Source organism: Meriones unguiculatus, chromosome 7 (assembly GCF_030254825.1).
Source record: "Meriones unguiculatus strain TT.TT164.6M chromosome 7, Bangor_MerUng_6.1, whole genome shotgun sequence".
In the NCBI taxonomy this organism is placed as follows: Eukaryota; Metazoa; Chordata; class Mammalia; order Rodentia; family Muridae; genus Meriones; species Meriones unguiculatus.
This window is the reverse complement of record NC_083355.1, coordinates 120,434,643-120,449,645: the sequence shown is the minus strand read 5'-3', so window position 1 is coordinate 120,449,645 and position 15,003 is coordinate 120,434,643. Positions and strand designations below refer to the sequence as shown.

General features: G+C 45.6%; 1 protein-coding gene across 2 annotated transcripts in view; it reads right to left on the bottom strand.

Moving 5' to 3' along the window:
• Rapgef5 (Rap guanine nucleotide exchange factor 5) overlaps nucleotides 1-15,003 on the bottom strand; it is a 205,551-nt gene that overhangs the window by 38,722 nt on the left and 151,826 nt on the right. For both annotated transcript variants that reach the window (XM_021642613.2, XM_060388290.1), the window contains one exon: nucleotides 2,701-2,779. In XM_021642613.2, the coding sequence (XP_021498288.2) occupies nucleotides 2,701-2,779 (79 nt within the window). The remainder of the gene's footprint in view (nucleotides 1-2,700; nucleotides 2,780-15,003) is intronic.

The following is a 15,003-nucleotide window of genomic DNA, read 5'->3' as shown; positions in this document are numbered from 1 at the left end:
TCTTATAGCTTTTCTCTTAAAAGGCATCTATAAAGGCCAATTCGATGGTACTTCTGTTCACGCGTGTTCTTTTCTTTCTCACCAGCGCCTAGGAAGGAAGAAGCTAGCCAGGTGAGATGCCACAACAGTTTTCTCTCTTCTGAAGATCGGAGTTTCCCATTCACATGTCAGCCACATAGCAGCAGAACAAGGGGACTTCAAGACCACGGGTGTCCAATTATTTCCAATTCATAGTTATTACTATTTATTTTCTTAACCTCGTGTTCCTTGCAATATATACACCTTTCAGAACACTCGCTGATTAAATTTGCATTTGCGATCTTCTGCTTTCCTATAGGAGGGTATACGTTCATTTGTATTTTGCTCAGGCTTAATCATCCTGATTTCTAAATGTGGCATTTGGGGCAGGGCACCCGTGAGCTGCAGGTTCTTTGTAATGTACTGACTATTAGCTGGCCTGAGCAATGAGCTTAAATAATGTGCTTTACTGAGATAAAAGCTGGGAGCATTCAATCCTATTACAATGAAAATATCCATATAAAACATCCAGGCACTGTAAAATGGCTCCATCCTATAAACAGTGTTTAAAAATCAACAGAAAAAGGAAACAAGCAAAAATGACTTTGCTCACTCTATAGTAGTGGAACATAACAGGATTTTCATGAAGAGAAGACTGCTGGCATTTGATACAGATGTCACAGTTTTGATTGTAGTTTATATAATTTCACAGATGGTGAGAAACAAAAACTTATGCAGGATGACTTGCAGTTTAAAATGTTTTCTATTTCATGGACTTTAATAATAAAAAGGTCGCAAAAAGAACTAAAATTTCATGTAAAATGTCCTAGTTAAAGACTGATGACATTAATATCCAAGGAGACCCTAGACAGTGCTTGGAAATACTCGCACTAAATTATTAAGTGGTCATAAAAATACTATGCTCATAGTTGAAGACAATAGTGTGAAGGCATCTAATTTGTTACAGGGCATCATTCTTGTAGTTAATGGGTGGTAATTGCTTTAAAGTAGGTAAGCATTAAAAATGTAGATAAAATTAGCTCACCATTTTTTTTCCAAAACATATCTGAAGGAAAAATTTAAAAACAAAATGATTGTTGATTCCTTACAGCACTCTACTTGGAAACTGTGGAAAAATCTGCACGTTGTTGAAACTTTACAAATTTGAAAGTAATGTTTCAAGATCAATTTTAAGAGTCAGATTTTAGAAACTATCAGAATATCTAGTTTTGCTTAGATGCAGTAAAGCACTATAACAGTTTAAAAGTATAAACTACTTTTGTTTCTGTGTGTGGCATGTTTGTGTATGTGCACACACAGGTAGAGGTCAGAGGTCAGCCATGGGTGACATTCCTTACGCAGCATTTACTGGTTTGTTTGTCTCTCATGGCTCTCTCACTGGCCGGGCTGGGACTTCCCGGGAGCCACTCTGAGGCAGCAATGCCTGAGGCTCTGCCCCCACCTTCCTGACGCCAGCATTCCCCCCCCCCCCCGCCACGTTTAGCATTTTTGCTTCGGTTCTGGAGACTAAACTCAGATCCTGATGCTTTACTGAGCCTTCTCTTACGCCTGCCTTCCTCTGAGACAGGTGTCTAGGCCCAGACTGTTCCTGAGCTCAGTAAGCACCCTAGCTCAGCCTTTAGTGCTGGGATTATGGCTACATACCAAGTCTGGATTATACATTCAGTTTAAAAGCTTCGTGGAGTTTTAAGGTGTTTGTTTAGGTGGAAAATGCAGTGGAGTGGGGAGACATGCAGCAATTACTCAACAGGAAAAGAATTAAGTAGCTGCTCTCATCAGGTTTTAATAAAATCATTGGCAAAGACTCTTTTCCTAAGCATTTTGTGGGGGTCGGAATGGAGTATCTGGTAGTCGCTTTTGTTAAATGCTTAAAGACAATAAAATTAATCAGCAAGATTAATTTATTCAATATTGAATTGCTTTTGAGAAATTTTCTCTAAGAATGGTAAGGCCAGAAGCCCTGGTGGAGACTTCGTCAGTTTCTGTGGGCTTCTAGCCTTCAGTGCAGCATCTCTCTGCTCACTGAGTCAAACTATAAGGCTTTCTCAGCTGGCAACTAACCTCGTCCTGACACTAAAGGAAAGTGTGCAGTAGGTGACAAAATTCCAGAAAGATGACAGGTGCCTGCAGAAATGACAGTAGACTTCCCACAGGGAAGAGGAGCTCAGGTGTCTGGGGACACTCTCCCAGGAATATGACAGCGCACACACACATATGTACAAGCACACGCTCACACTCACAAGCAAAAGCACATGCTTGTGGGCGGACAGGTCCTGCACAAGAGGTCTGACTAAATGGCTGATTGTCCTGTAAGAATACTTATGGTGTGCTACTGTCGATCCTCTCAACCTGCTGACTTGGATTTACCCAGAAGGCAATTCTCCCTCCAGCTCCCTAAGCGACCCTGGGAAACAGTTACGAAGCAAACATGATATACACAGTACCCTTCACCCACAGGACGGAGTGGAGAGGCAGCAGGGCTCGCTTGCTGCTGTCCCCGCCTCCTCTGTCTCATTCCACCCTCCCCGTGGATATCACATTAATATTAACACATCCACACCCACCGCGGGTCGAGTGAATTAAGAAAGGCAGTTAGTTCCCGACGAGGGCATCTGCCTGAGGAGGGTGCCGGCACAGCATCCTCACGTTAATGAAGGATATTGTCTGAGCAGCGCCTGGCACAAGTCATCGGTCGTCATGAACACGGTGTACGTGAGGAGGAAGTCGTCCAGGAGCGTCGCTGTGAAGGAGAAAACACAAACAGCCTGAGCAAAGACGGGAAGAAGGTACCGGTGACACCGCAGGAGGCACTGAGCGGTAAAATTCTACCACAGATGCGCTGGCTATCAAGGAGGAGCTTCGAAACATTCTTCGCCCAGAATGCCTCAAACATTGAAGCCTTTTCTTCTAATAACGCTTTCTCAACACACAATTCTTATCTATCTCATTCTGCTTACGAAGAGACCACTTCCATTTGAGAGTAGGCATTTATGAAAAACCAGTGCATAGATAATGAAGTGCCTCAGCCTTCTGGGGCGTGCATTCCAGCTGTACAGGGAGCAAAGCCTTCATGCTCTGATGAAGTAAGACTCTCCGAAGCCATTTGCTTTCATTTAGAAGAATAAGGATAAGAAAACCCACAAGTCCCAAGGCCATTCTGCTTTCCCTTTCAAACGCATCTTTAAGAAGCTGGTTTAATGATAGATGAAGCACTTTCCTAGTGCCCAGGCACCTTAAATTTGTATCAACACCACAAAAAACAGAAGTCAGGGAAATGATGCAAGGTTTTCTTACTATGGTGAAGAAAGACTTACCTGAATCTAGTAAAAATTGGGAGCAATTGTACCCTAAAAAACATCATGTTTCTTCCTAATTCCATTTATAATTTCTTATTTTTAGTTAATGTACAAAATAACAGGCTTCACATTTTTATACACACTGATCATTGTACTGTGTTCATTTTGCTCCCCTACTTCCTGTGCCCCCACCCGACAACCCCTAATTTCCTTTTTCTCCCTGTATCAAGTGCTCTTTGAAAAGCTAACACATGATATGGGGCTACAAAACACACAAACCCTAACCCGCAACATGATTTCCAGCAGAACAGAATTTCCACAATAACAAAGATTGTATGTAACACACAAAGTAGCTTCACACAAGTATCTCTGCCCAGTCTCTGCAGTATTCATTTTACAACATGATTGAACTTTCATATCTTTTACATTGTTTTAGCACATTTGTAATTGTTTTTTAGTAATAAGCTGGACAGAGGTGGTGCAGGCTTTTAACCTCAGCATTCAGGAAGCAGAGGAAGGCGGATCTCTGTGAGTCCAGGACAGCCAAGGCTACACAGAAAAACCTTGTTTTGAAAAACTAAAAACAAAGAACAAAAAACAAAACAGCAATAAACTATGAAGGTAATGAAATTACGTACTATCACAGACTGAAGACTGATAACACTTCCAATTTCATAAATTGACACTTACCCCTTAAATTAGAAGGTAGATTATTTGACATAAGATTAGGACTGTATGATGTTTAGAGGGTGGATTCTTTATGAATGGGATTGGTGACATTTTAGGAGTCCTGAGTGCTTGCTTCCTGTGTCTGCTATGTGAGAACCCAGTCAGATGGGCTTTGAACCGGGATCAAGCCCTCCTCAGACACCGACTCTGCAGACCTGCCCTGATCCCGAGCCTCCCAGCCTTCATAACTGTGACAAATAAGCAGCTGATATAACTATCTACTACCCAGCTCTCAGCTCTGTAAAGACTGGACCAAAGAAAAGTTCCAGAACTTAGTTGCACACAACTAGTTACATTTGCTCTAAAAAATGGCCAAAAAAAACAAGGCTGAATCTACAAAAACAAATCCCTTCCAAACAAGATTAACAGCTATAGTCCTTATCAGCCACAAGGCTGTTTCTAGGTTTGACTTGGTTACAGAATGGCAAGAGAATTCTGATCTACATTAGGCAATGGTTACATATCAGCGCACACATGCGTGCCTGCAGGGGTCAGAAGAGAACACCAGATTCTCTACTCTCGTTTTCCACTTTATTCCCTTGAGACAGGGTCTCTTGCTGAATGTGGAGCTAGAGTGGCCGCCAACAGCACCTATGATCCTCCTGCCTGTGGAGGCTTGAATAAGAATGGCCCCCACAGGCTCATATGTTTAAATGCTTGGTCATCAGGGAGTAGAACTGCTGGAGAAGGATTAGGAGGTGTGGCCTTGTTGGAGGAAGTGTGTCACTGGGACAGGCTTTGAAGCTGTGAAAGCCCAAGCCAGGCCCAGCGGCTCTCTCTTCATGCCTGTGGATTTGGGTATGGAACCTCAGCTGCTTCTCCAGGACCTGCCCTTCCTGCACTCTGCCATGCTTCTGTTGCGATGCTAACGGACTGCGTCTCTGAAAGTGTGAGCCAGCCCCAGTTAAACGCTTTCTTCCCAGAGTTGCCATGGTCATGCGTCTCTTCACAGCGATGGAGCATGCCTAAGATATGCTCCCCCAGCTCTGCGGTTACAGGCCACGCATGGCTAAGCTTGGCATTTACATGCGTTCCCAGGATTCTGCATTAAAATCTCAGGCTTGTGTTACCCAAAGGGCTATCTTCCCAGCCAAGGCTTGCCCTTAAATGGCAAGAAGCCATTAAAGCAAGCCAAGGTGCTAAGTAATGAAGACTACAGCAGAATTCTTAACAAAAACATCTGTAATTTATACAAGGCCCCAAGTTCAAGCCCCAGCACTGAAGGGAACACTCGCAACAGTCAAACAATTAATCTGACGAGTGGCACCTAGAACTCACCACAAGCTTAGATGTCCAGTGTTTTAAGCTCAGGCTTCACGCTGCAACATGGCAGCAAACCACTGGTCTGACTTAACTCTCATAAAATAAAGTTTTCAAACAGGTTTGCACAGGTCCAAGTTAAGTATAGAAAGACAAGCTGTGTGCCTGATCGGACAATACGCAGCCCACATTTACAGAAAGCCTGTGGGTCCCGCAGTCTGTCTATAAAATGCAGAAGCCCCAAACCAATTAACATAATGGTCTAAGTTTTTATTCATTAATTCGTCCATTCATTCATTCATTCATCCATTCATTCATCCACTCATTCATTCATTTACTCATTTATTGTATATGAGTGCACGCCAGAAGAGGGCATCAGATCCCAGAATAGATGGCTGTGAGCCACCATGTGGTTGCTGAGAATTGAACTCAGAAACTCTGGAAGAGCAGACAGTGCTCTTAAGTGCTGAGCCATCTGTCTAGTCCATGGTCTAAGTTTTTAATTAGTAATCAGAATGAAAGATTTGTGGATATGTACTAGCTTCTATTACAGCTTTTAAAATATTTGAAACTAAAATCAACTGTGAACATGGTGCCTGAAAATCTATGGTAATTTGGAAATGCACTTGAAAGCTATCATTTTGGAACATGTTCCCCATATATAGTAAAATTATGCTGTGTGACTGATAAAAGTTCTTTTAAAGGACTTTTTCTGCGTATGAGTGTTTGGCTGAATGTTTGTGTGCATCATGTGCGCCCGGGGCCTGCAGAAGCAGAAGAAGATGCTACATTTCCTGGAACCAGAGTCATGAAAGTTATGAGCAGCCTCATGAGTTCTGGGAACCAAAGCCAGGCCCCCTGCAAGGGCAGCACGTGCTCTGAGCCACTTCAGCCTCTTTAAACACATTAACGTCTCTGGTCGGATTAGAAGTTACGGCACACGGTACAAGACACAGACACAAGGACAATGGAGTGGCCTGTCCCAAGGTCTTCAGTGACGCTTACAGGTGGGAGCCACCAATACCCAGAAAGCTCAGCTGCCTCAGGAACTTCAAACGTTTGATGCTTAAAGTGGCAGAGATATTCTTACACTCAGCTAGATCTAATGAGGGAGGAACTCTTCTCTAATCAAGATTTGCTCCATTAGTAGCTGAGATTAAAAAAGAACACCATTAACTTCGACGTAAGCAGCCATTCCACACTGAACAACCTTAACACTGAACGGAGTGGCTGTGAGAGTCTGGCTGGATGGTCGCGACCCACACGGCATTCAGTTCAATTACTCAGCTCACATACCACGATATTTCTGTGAAAGGCTTTGACCCAGAAATGCTTATTTCCCGCTAAGCTACAACCATAGTTCATATTCAACAGCTTTTGCCTAATTATCTGTCAAGGAAATATTAATTAAAATAAAAACAATGAGGCCACATAAAAACATCTCCATTTAAAATTCTAATGAACATAATAGTTAAAAAATCCCAATAAATAGATTAGATTCCCAATTTTCTTGACTCCAGTTTTTCTTTTTTAAGTTACTATCGTGCTCTGAAAAATTTCCCTCCACATAAAAGCTTAGTTTTATTCTTTTGTGCAAAGGTTCTAAATGTTATTGAGTGATATGAATAAAAACTCTAATCAAAACGGGGCACCTCAGATGAAAGCACATTTTATTTCTATCAGCCGTGCTTCACAGATGTCTGCCCCTCCAGTATTTAGTTTTTTTTTAGAGCCACAATGACTGTATGAATGATTCCCCAAAGACTATTAGCCAACAATAGCTATTTAGAAAGACTAGCAAGTCTAGCAGCATCCATATTAAAGCATGGTGATTATCTCTTATAACACATAGTATTAATAGTAATTAATTAATAGTAATCTAAGACTGCAGGCAGAAGAGCGCTTTTGTGTTCATAACAGCATCTTTCATTTAAAGAGTCAGGGTTGCTTCATACCCCACGTTCTGATAAGGAGATATATTCCTTCTGGTTTCTAAGCCTGTGAACTCCTACGTATTAGTATACAAAGACACCTATTCTTTAGGATTTGTGTCATTAGATCTAATCCCAAATTCTTGGCTCATCACTACACTTTTGGGAAAATCCTCTGCCCTCTCCCATTAAAAACCAAAACCAAAACAAAACAAAAACAAGTTTCTGTTAGGGTGCTGGATGAACTCTAGAGCCTCATGGAGGCTAAGCAAGTGCTCTAGGCCCGCAGACCCCCAAACAACATTCTAAAGGCAGAGTCTTGAACCTTGCTGTTGTCTGTAGTTTGAGACAGGGTCTCAGAGAGCCCAGGGCGGCCTGAAGCTCAAGTCACCTGCACCATCTCATGCAGGCGTGCAAGTGGGAAGGTCCAGTGCTCTGCACTGACTCACACTCCTTCAAGTCCTGTGAGCACTTTTGTTTCACCCTCATTTCTCCAGGAGCAGCTGAATTTAAGGCACCAGAAAATACACCTTACTTTAGCCCTGCTTTCAAGGAGCCAAGAAAAGCTTTGAATTTGAAAGGCCCTGTTTCTGGCCCCAGGACATTACAGCTTACAATTATTTTTTCACAGGTGCTGCCAAAATACATGCTGTAATTTAAGCATATGTTGAAAAAAAAATCACATTTGAGTTTGAACCACAGGTCAATGCCATCACGGTAGGACTCTTTTCTAGCATTTATGATATTTCCTAAAAGGATCCTGATGGCTTTGAATACAGCTGTTCAACAGCTTTAAAAGTTATTCAATTCTTGCCTACGAAATTTTTCCCAAATTTTGACTTCTAGGCACGTGTTACACGCACGCGCGTGCACACACACGCACACGCACGTCTGTTCATTTATCTAACGATGTTTATACAGCAAACCTTGACAGCCACCCCTTTTGCCTGGTGGTGAGTCACACACCTTTGATCCCAGCACTTGGGAGGCAGAGGCAGGTGGATCTCTGGAAGTTGGAGGCCAGCGTGGTCTACAGAGTGAGTTAAAGGACAGCCAGGGCTAAATAGAGAAAGCTTGTCTCAACAACAACATCAACCAACCACAAAGGCACCCTTTAAAGACAGAGACCTAGTGCAGACGGCTTGCCTTAACATAACCAAGCACATGTCATTTTCAGCTGTAAAACTGTTCAGGAATCCCACCCTTCTTCCTCTGGGAGGGAGCGATGTGAGTATCATTTCTTTTGTTCTTTGGTACTGTCAAATGCATACAGTGCCTGTAGGCGTGTCTCTTGGTGCCCAGCAGCACAGCGCACACCGAGGCGCTCCTTCCAGACTGGCACACAGTGGGAGGATGTGCGTGGACACCCGGTGATAAGTGGGGTGTGGGGCCTCCGTCGGCTGCTGGTCCAGCCCGATTAGCTGCTTCCAGTGCCTGGGCACAACTAGAACCTGTCTGGGAGGCTCAGAAAACGTCACAAATGCACACAGGGCCGTGGCGCTGGTGTGTCCCCAACCAGGGAGCAGGAGGATGGGTGTGATTTCTGAGGTCAGCCTCGGCTGTACAGACTACGTGGACCTGAGGGTTTGTAAGCCTTCAAATGCAACACAGTAGTGAATGGTAATGAAAGACAGCTCCATCTAATTGAAAGTAAACCTAGAAGAGTAGGGCAGAGCTGATTCCTGGTGGGCCTTGAGAGGTGGCCAGGGAGGCCAGGGCTCCTTCCTCAGGGAGAGGGAAATAATCGGAGACTTCTGAGACAAGGAGTGACAAGGAAGTTTCTGATGGCCTGAGCCGGCCACATCAGGATGGGAGGGAGATGGAAGGGCAAGGGGAGGGAGGTCAGTTTCCCTCTACAAACGACGGCATTTGGGTTTCCTAGTGTAATCTAAAGCTATCAGGCAAAAGTATCAAAGACCAGGGCACGAGTTATAGCAATAGGAGCCACATGGAAAGAGAAGCCTGAGCTAGTGTGAATTCTCACACACACTCACGGAAAAGACAAGCTTGTGGCCTAGGGTGGAGCAGGGTGGATTTTCACGTGTGGGCAATGGTAAGAAAAAGGCAAGTAGAGCAGAGAGGAACAGGGGATTGGAAAGCAGCTACTGGTCTACAGAGAGGGTGGGGCAGCTTGTGAGTGCTACCCGCTGGGAGGAGGGGCGTGGAGGACCACCACAGGGGTGGACAGGTGGAGGGCCAGCGCACAGGTGGTGTGGACAGGGCTGGCAGAAGGGCTTGCCTGGAAGCTGCTCAGTAGGTAGAGGGGACGTACTCCGGCAGACTGGAAGGAAGGAAGGAAGGCTATTCCCATCATCCGCTGATGAAGCACCCTGCTTGTCCCCAAAGACTCATGATCTAGTTGTAGGACGCATTGATTGGAGACAGCAGTTGCTCTCACAAATGAGCCCGGAGGAAAGGATATCTTCATGATCAATGCAACGTTTCACTTAACAGCATACATCAGACTGGAAACCGTCACTCACGGTTACAAAACCTTTAAGACCAATTTGTCAGCAAGCACCAATAAAAATTAGCACCCAGGTTCCAACAGCCACTGCTTCTAATACGATTGACCCCCTGAGCTACTGCTGGTCACATGACTGACACCCACACAAAACACAAGCTGTGTCCATAAGTGCCTGCCAGGGAAACGTGTGCAGCTTCAGGAAAATCTAATTTAAACGTATTTTAAATTAGAAGCTATTTCAAGCACTTAATAATCACTTGAACCAGTTCAGGTCCTGGTGATGTTTTTAACTCTAAAGCACCAAGAAGAATTTTCATGACCAGCCTCTGGCCAAAGTTTGAAGTCTACCACCATTCTGACTGTGAATCCTTTTCCCGATGGTTGTGAAGCCTTAGCATTGAATTTTAGGAAGAAGTAATTGTCTGTCTATCTGTCTTGTGTCTGGCAAATGAGGGTCACTAGAGTAGCTATTCTCCTCAGAGTTTAGCAATGTAGAGGCAAGTTCTACTTCTGGCGGCTTTAGCAAGACAGCTGGACACAGGAACGACGGACAGGAAGAGTCTACATGGTTATTAACCCACAGCCTTTTACACCACAGGGCACGGGATCTTACACAAGCTGAACCGTTCTAACCCAGTGGGACTGAGCGTGCCGCCTGTGTTAAGATGCCCCAGGACATGAAATCACCAGTGTCGGCCAGCAGGCATGCCTGGCTGTACCACGATGGCAGGGACATCACCAGTGTCGGGCCTGGCATGCTGGTTTCCATGGCAGGCAGAGGAGCACCTCTCTGCAGCGTACAACTGCTTTCTTCACATGCGCGGGAAAGGCAGATTTGTGATTTAGGGTCACAAGCTGTTCGGGGGGGGGGGGAGCTAAGTGCTGGACCCGTGTTATCAGGGTTGAGCACTGGGCTCGCTGCTGAGTTACAGGCCGAGCTGCCCACTGGGCTGTGGAAGTTGACGGGAGAGCTAACCAAAGGATCCACAGAAGTAGCTTTCCTTCCTTCCTCAGGATGATGACACACAGCGCTGTGAGTGAACACGCCTCCACACCCACTGTCCCCGCTACTGTCACCACTCTGCATGTGCGGGAGGCCAGGTTTACCTAGATCCACACCTGGTCCTGGCCATGAGCCAGAACGCCAGCACACACACAGAGGCAGAACCACCGACCATAAGGAAGGAAGGAGACAAGTTACAAGTTCATAAATGCTGTCAAACATATGAGTCAAACAGCTACATGCTCACGTTAAAGCTCATACTGCTAAGGCAGAAACTCTTCAAAATCCAAACCAGAGCGTGTCTGTGATCCTAGCCCTCGGGAGGATGAGGCAGGGGGTTCCGGGGTTCCCTGTCTCTGTGGGTTACAGAGTGAAAACTTGTCTAGGAACAATAACCCAAACAATCAACCAATCCATCCATCAACCAAACAAACGAAAACAACTCGACCCACCCAAACCCTTACAAACCAAATGGTTCAGTCAGCCTTTCCTTCCAGGACTTCTCCACAAGTTTACACCTCCTGAACGCTGGAATCACAACTGTGTTAGGCTCTGTCCCCTCGAAGTCAGAAAAACTGAACTCTGTTAAACGCCCTTCGTGCTCACCTCAGCTGTGGCTAGAGCCTTGCCGCTCAGTACCCGGGAAACAATGTGAAACACTATCAACTGTCCCTGAACCGGACATTTTTAAGGCCACGGCTCTCTTTCACTAAAAGGACGTCAAAGCGCCTTCATCATACAAGGCCCGAGAGGTCTTTGGCTGTACGCTGTTTTTGGCTGAGGACAGAACTCAAGTCCCGCACATGCTCAGCACGCGACACCACTGACCACACAGCCTGTCCCATTTTGTTTTCTCCCAAAACAAACTCGCCACTTACACCTAGCAACATGTGCAGGCCTTCCTGTTAGTGCTGAAATCTCCTGGCTCTTGGTGGTGACACATGACAAATAGCACCAAGGACATAACTAGAAAACATGAAAGAATAAAAATGCCAGTGAGATGGCTTGTGGGAAAAAAAAAAGGTTAACAGGGAAACCTGAATGGAACCTATGTAAAGATGGAAGGAAAGAAAAGACTCCATAAAGCTGTCCTCTGACCCTACATGAGTGTCTCCTTCACACCATGGCACACAGGTCCACCATACACACACACAAATGTGCATAGAGCAAATCCTGGGAAACAGGATCCTAACTCTCCTCTTGGCACACCAGCCTGCCTCCTGCGCTAGCTCTGACAGTTCACTTCTCAGAGTGAGCACAGGCCAAGGGTCAAGCCTGCAGGTGTGCTCTCCTCACACACCACTCACAGGTCCCAGGCTGCCACCTATACTCCTGAAAACCTGCTGTAAACTGGAACCCCCCCAACCCTGCTCATATCTGATAATTTGCTCTTCTGGTTCACGAGACCATTTCCTGGTTCATTACTGCAGCCGGAACAAGGGAGATGAACAGTCTTTTCACCAGAGGACTAACGAGGACCAGGTCTGAAAGCGCTGTCCCCGAGCAAGCGGGCCCACCTTTGCCGCACACGGAGTTCAACCACCTGAGGCTCCCCACAGCCCTTGGTCCAGGAGTCTACGGAGGCCTCGGCATACAGGCATGCCTGGATAAATCATCGGACACTGGCAATTAAACTAACCTCTAGCTTCAGCCTTGAAGGTGCAGAGGCTAAAAGCCTGACTGCTCCAGCTACGGCTCTGTCTTTCTGGTGACAAGGCTCCATCTTGAGGCCACCTTGGGAGTCATCTCGCCAGTGTACAAAAGCTGGGCTCACCACCCTGGAGACCCAAGGTCTTAGAAACTATTGTGTTAGGAACCAGCAACTAAAAGCAAATACTAAAAAGAAGAGCTGCTCCCATCACCTCTTTCATGCAGGAATTACACAGGCTCAAGAACTCTGCCAGGGGACAAACAGTAATGTCTTTTCTATAATGTCACAAAATACAGGAAATTGTATATCATAAGCTGCTCTCATGAGTGTTATGTGTGTGCCACTGTTAACTTTAAAGGCTTGCACAGCGGACACTTCTGGATATTTATAATATCATTTATAAAAAATACTTCAAAAATTTTTGGAATGAAAGACACAGACTTCTCAAATATGAATTCAATAACCCACACCAGAAATGAAGAAAGCACTTCACAGCTAAGTAGACATTGAAGACCAAGAGGACATATGTATAAGTACGTATTCACTGCTGACATGAGTATAAGAGCCAACCTAATTTATATACATATATGGCACTGTGGCCTCAAGTCCCCAGAGTCAGCTAACACCTGTGGAGCGGCACACCCCGAGAATCCCAGGACTCCAGGACTCTAGCAGTTGGGATGCTGAGGTAGGAAGACTGCCAAGCACAAGGCTAGGGTGACACTGGTGCAGAAACTACGAGGGGGGGGGGAGAGAGAGAGAGCAAGAGAGAACTGGGCACTTGCTTCCCAGATACTAAAACCCCAACTAAAGCAGTGTAATTTCCAGCTTCACTTGCAGAAGGCTGTGACCGTGAAACTAAGCTCCGGCCTGTGGGAAAACAACAAAGACCCTGTGTGCCACACAGGCTGCTGGGCCCTTCCACACGCAGAGTCAGGCGTACTGCGTCCCTCCTGCCTGTGGTGAAAGCCGTGTCCAGGCGCAATGGGACGACTACCGGCAAGGAATCCTAACTGCCTGCAGGGTGGCCTGAGCCACTGTGTTGTAACAAGTACAGAGCCCGCTGACAGCGATGTGTCATTGCTCTCCACTCTGTTCCTTCGGACTGGGTGCTGAGGCACAGACACCCACCCGACATACTCCTTTAACTTGTACACTCATGTTCACATGAGTGGAGTTCCTCCACAAGCCAGGATCTTCTGGCTGTCCCCACAGGCGGAGCACAGGCGCCATCAGGCCTGGTGTAGAAGAGGAACTCCGCTCAAACTGTCCTGCCACTACTCGGGCGCTGACAAGACATGCTGGAAATCTTTGGTTTTGTCCTTCACAATGCTCATCCTTATTTGACAATCAGGACCAACCTTGTATTTATGTCTAAGATTTGGGGGAAGGATTACCAGCCCAGGAGGAACCTGAATGCTACAAACAGAATCAAAGCATGGCTTCAGTTGTCAGGCAAGAAAGCCTGAGGTGGAAAGGCAGGACAGTGGCAAATGGAAGGGAAAAGCCAGAGACGAAAGAAAAATGAGGAAAAGGTGAATTACGGGAAGAGAGAGGGCGAAACTTCTCCCACACAGACTGTTCCTTTTAGGTATGAACTTGTCAGTTACAGTGACTGCAGCATTGTGTCCCTTAACTGGAGCAATGATTTGACTGAGACATGCTGTGAGAGGTTAACATGCACTGATTATAACCAAAGGTTGACCGTCAGCAAACTTACAAGACTAAGCCCTACCCCCGACACGGGAGAGACAGTCAGGACAGAGAGACACACAGAGACACAGAGAGACACAGAGGCATAGAGACACAGACAGAGATAGAGAGTCAGACAGACACAGACACAGAGATAGAGAAACACACAGAGACAGAGAGACACAGAAACAGGGAGAGACAAAAAGTCAGAGAGACAGATAGAGAAACACAGAGACAGACAGAGAGAGACACAGATAAACAGACAGAGATAGAGAGACATACAGAGAAACAGACAGAGAGACACAAAGACAGAGTAGTCAGAGACACAGAGAGACATAGACAGAGAGACATACAGAGAAACAGACAGAGAGACACAAAGACAGAGAGTCAGAGACACAGAGACAGAGACAGGCAGAGGGAGATAGTGATGTAGAGACAGCGATAGAGAGACAGAGAGATAGAGAGAGGTTTTTGTTTCCATTTGTCTGCTAAGATGCTAAATTTTACTTGATGTCACAAGTGTTTTGAGGTTCAGACAAATAAATACCGGATAGTCTCATTCTAAATCCACCGCTCTGTGGGAGACAGCACGCATCCCTGGTTCAGGGAAAGGCACACAAAGAGACAGACAACAGTTTCATTTTTTTGTAACCTTCGACAATATTTTGGGTGTATTTTCAGGTAACTTTTGCTTTTAAGGTGCACTGAGCTAGATTCTGATCTTTAAGTAGCTCCAGGCGCTGCTGTTTAGGGAATGAGAGGGTCACACTTACTGTGGACAACGAGGTCTGCCCGTAAATTCCAGCAATCTCTCTCTCTCTCTCTGTCTCTCTGTCTCTCTCTCTCTCTCACACACACACAAACAACCAAGGGTAACTTCCAGATTCAGGCAAACTCCCATGTTTCTAGAAAAAGCCAGACTTAAACCTGTCAAT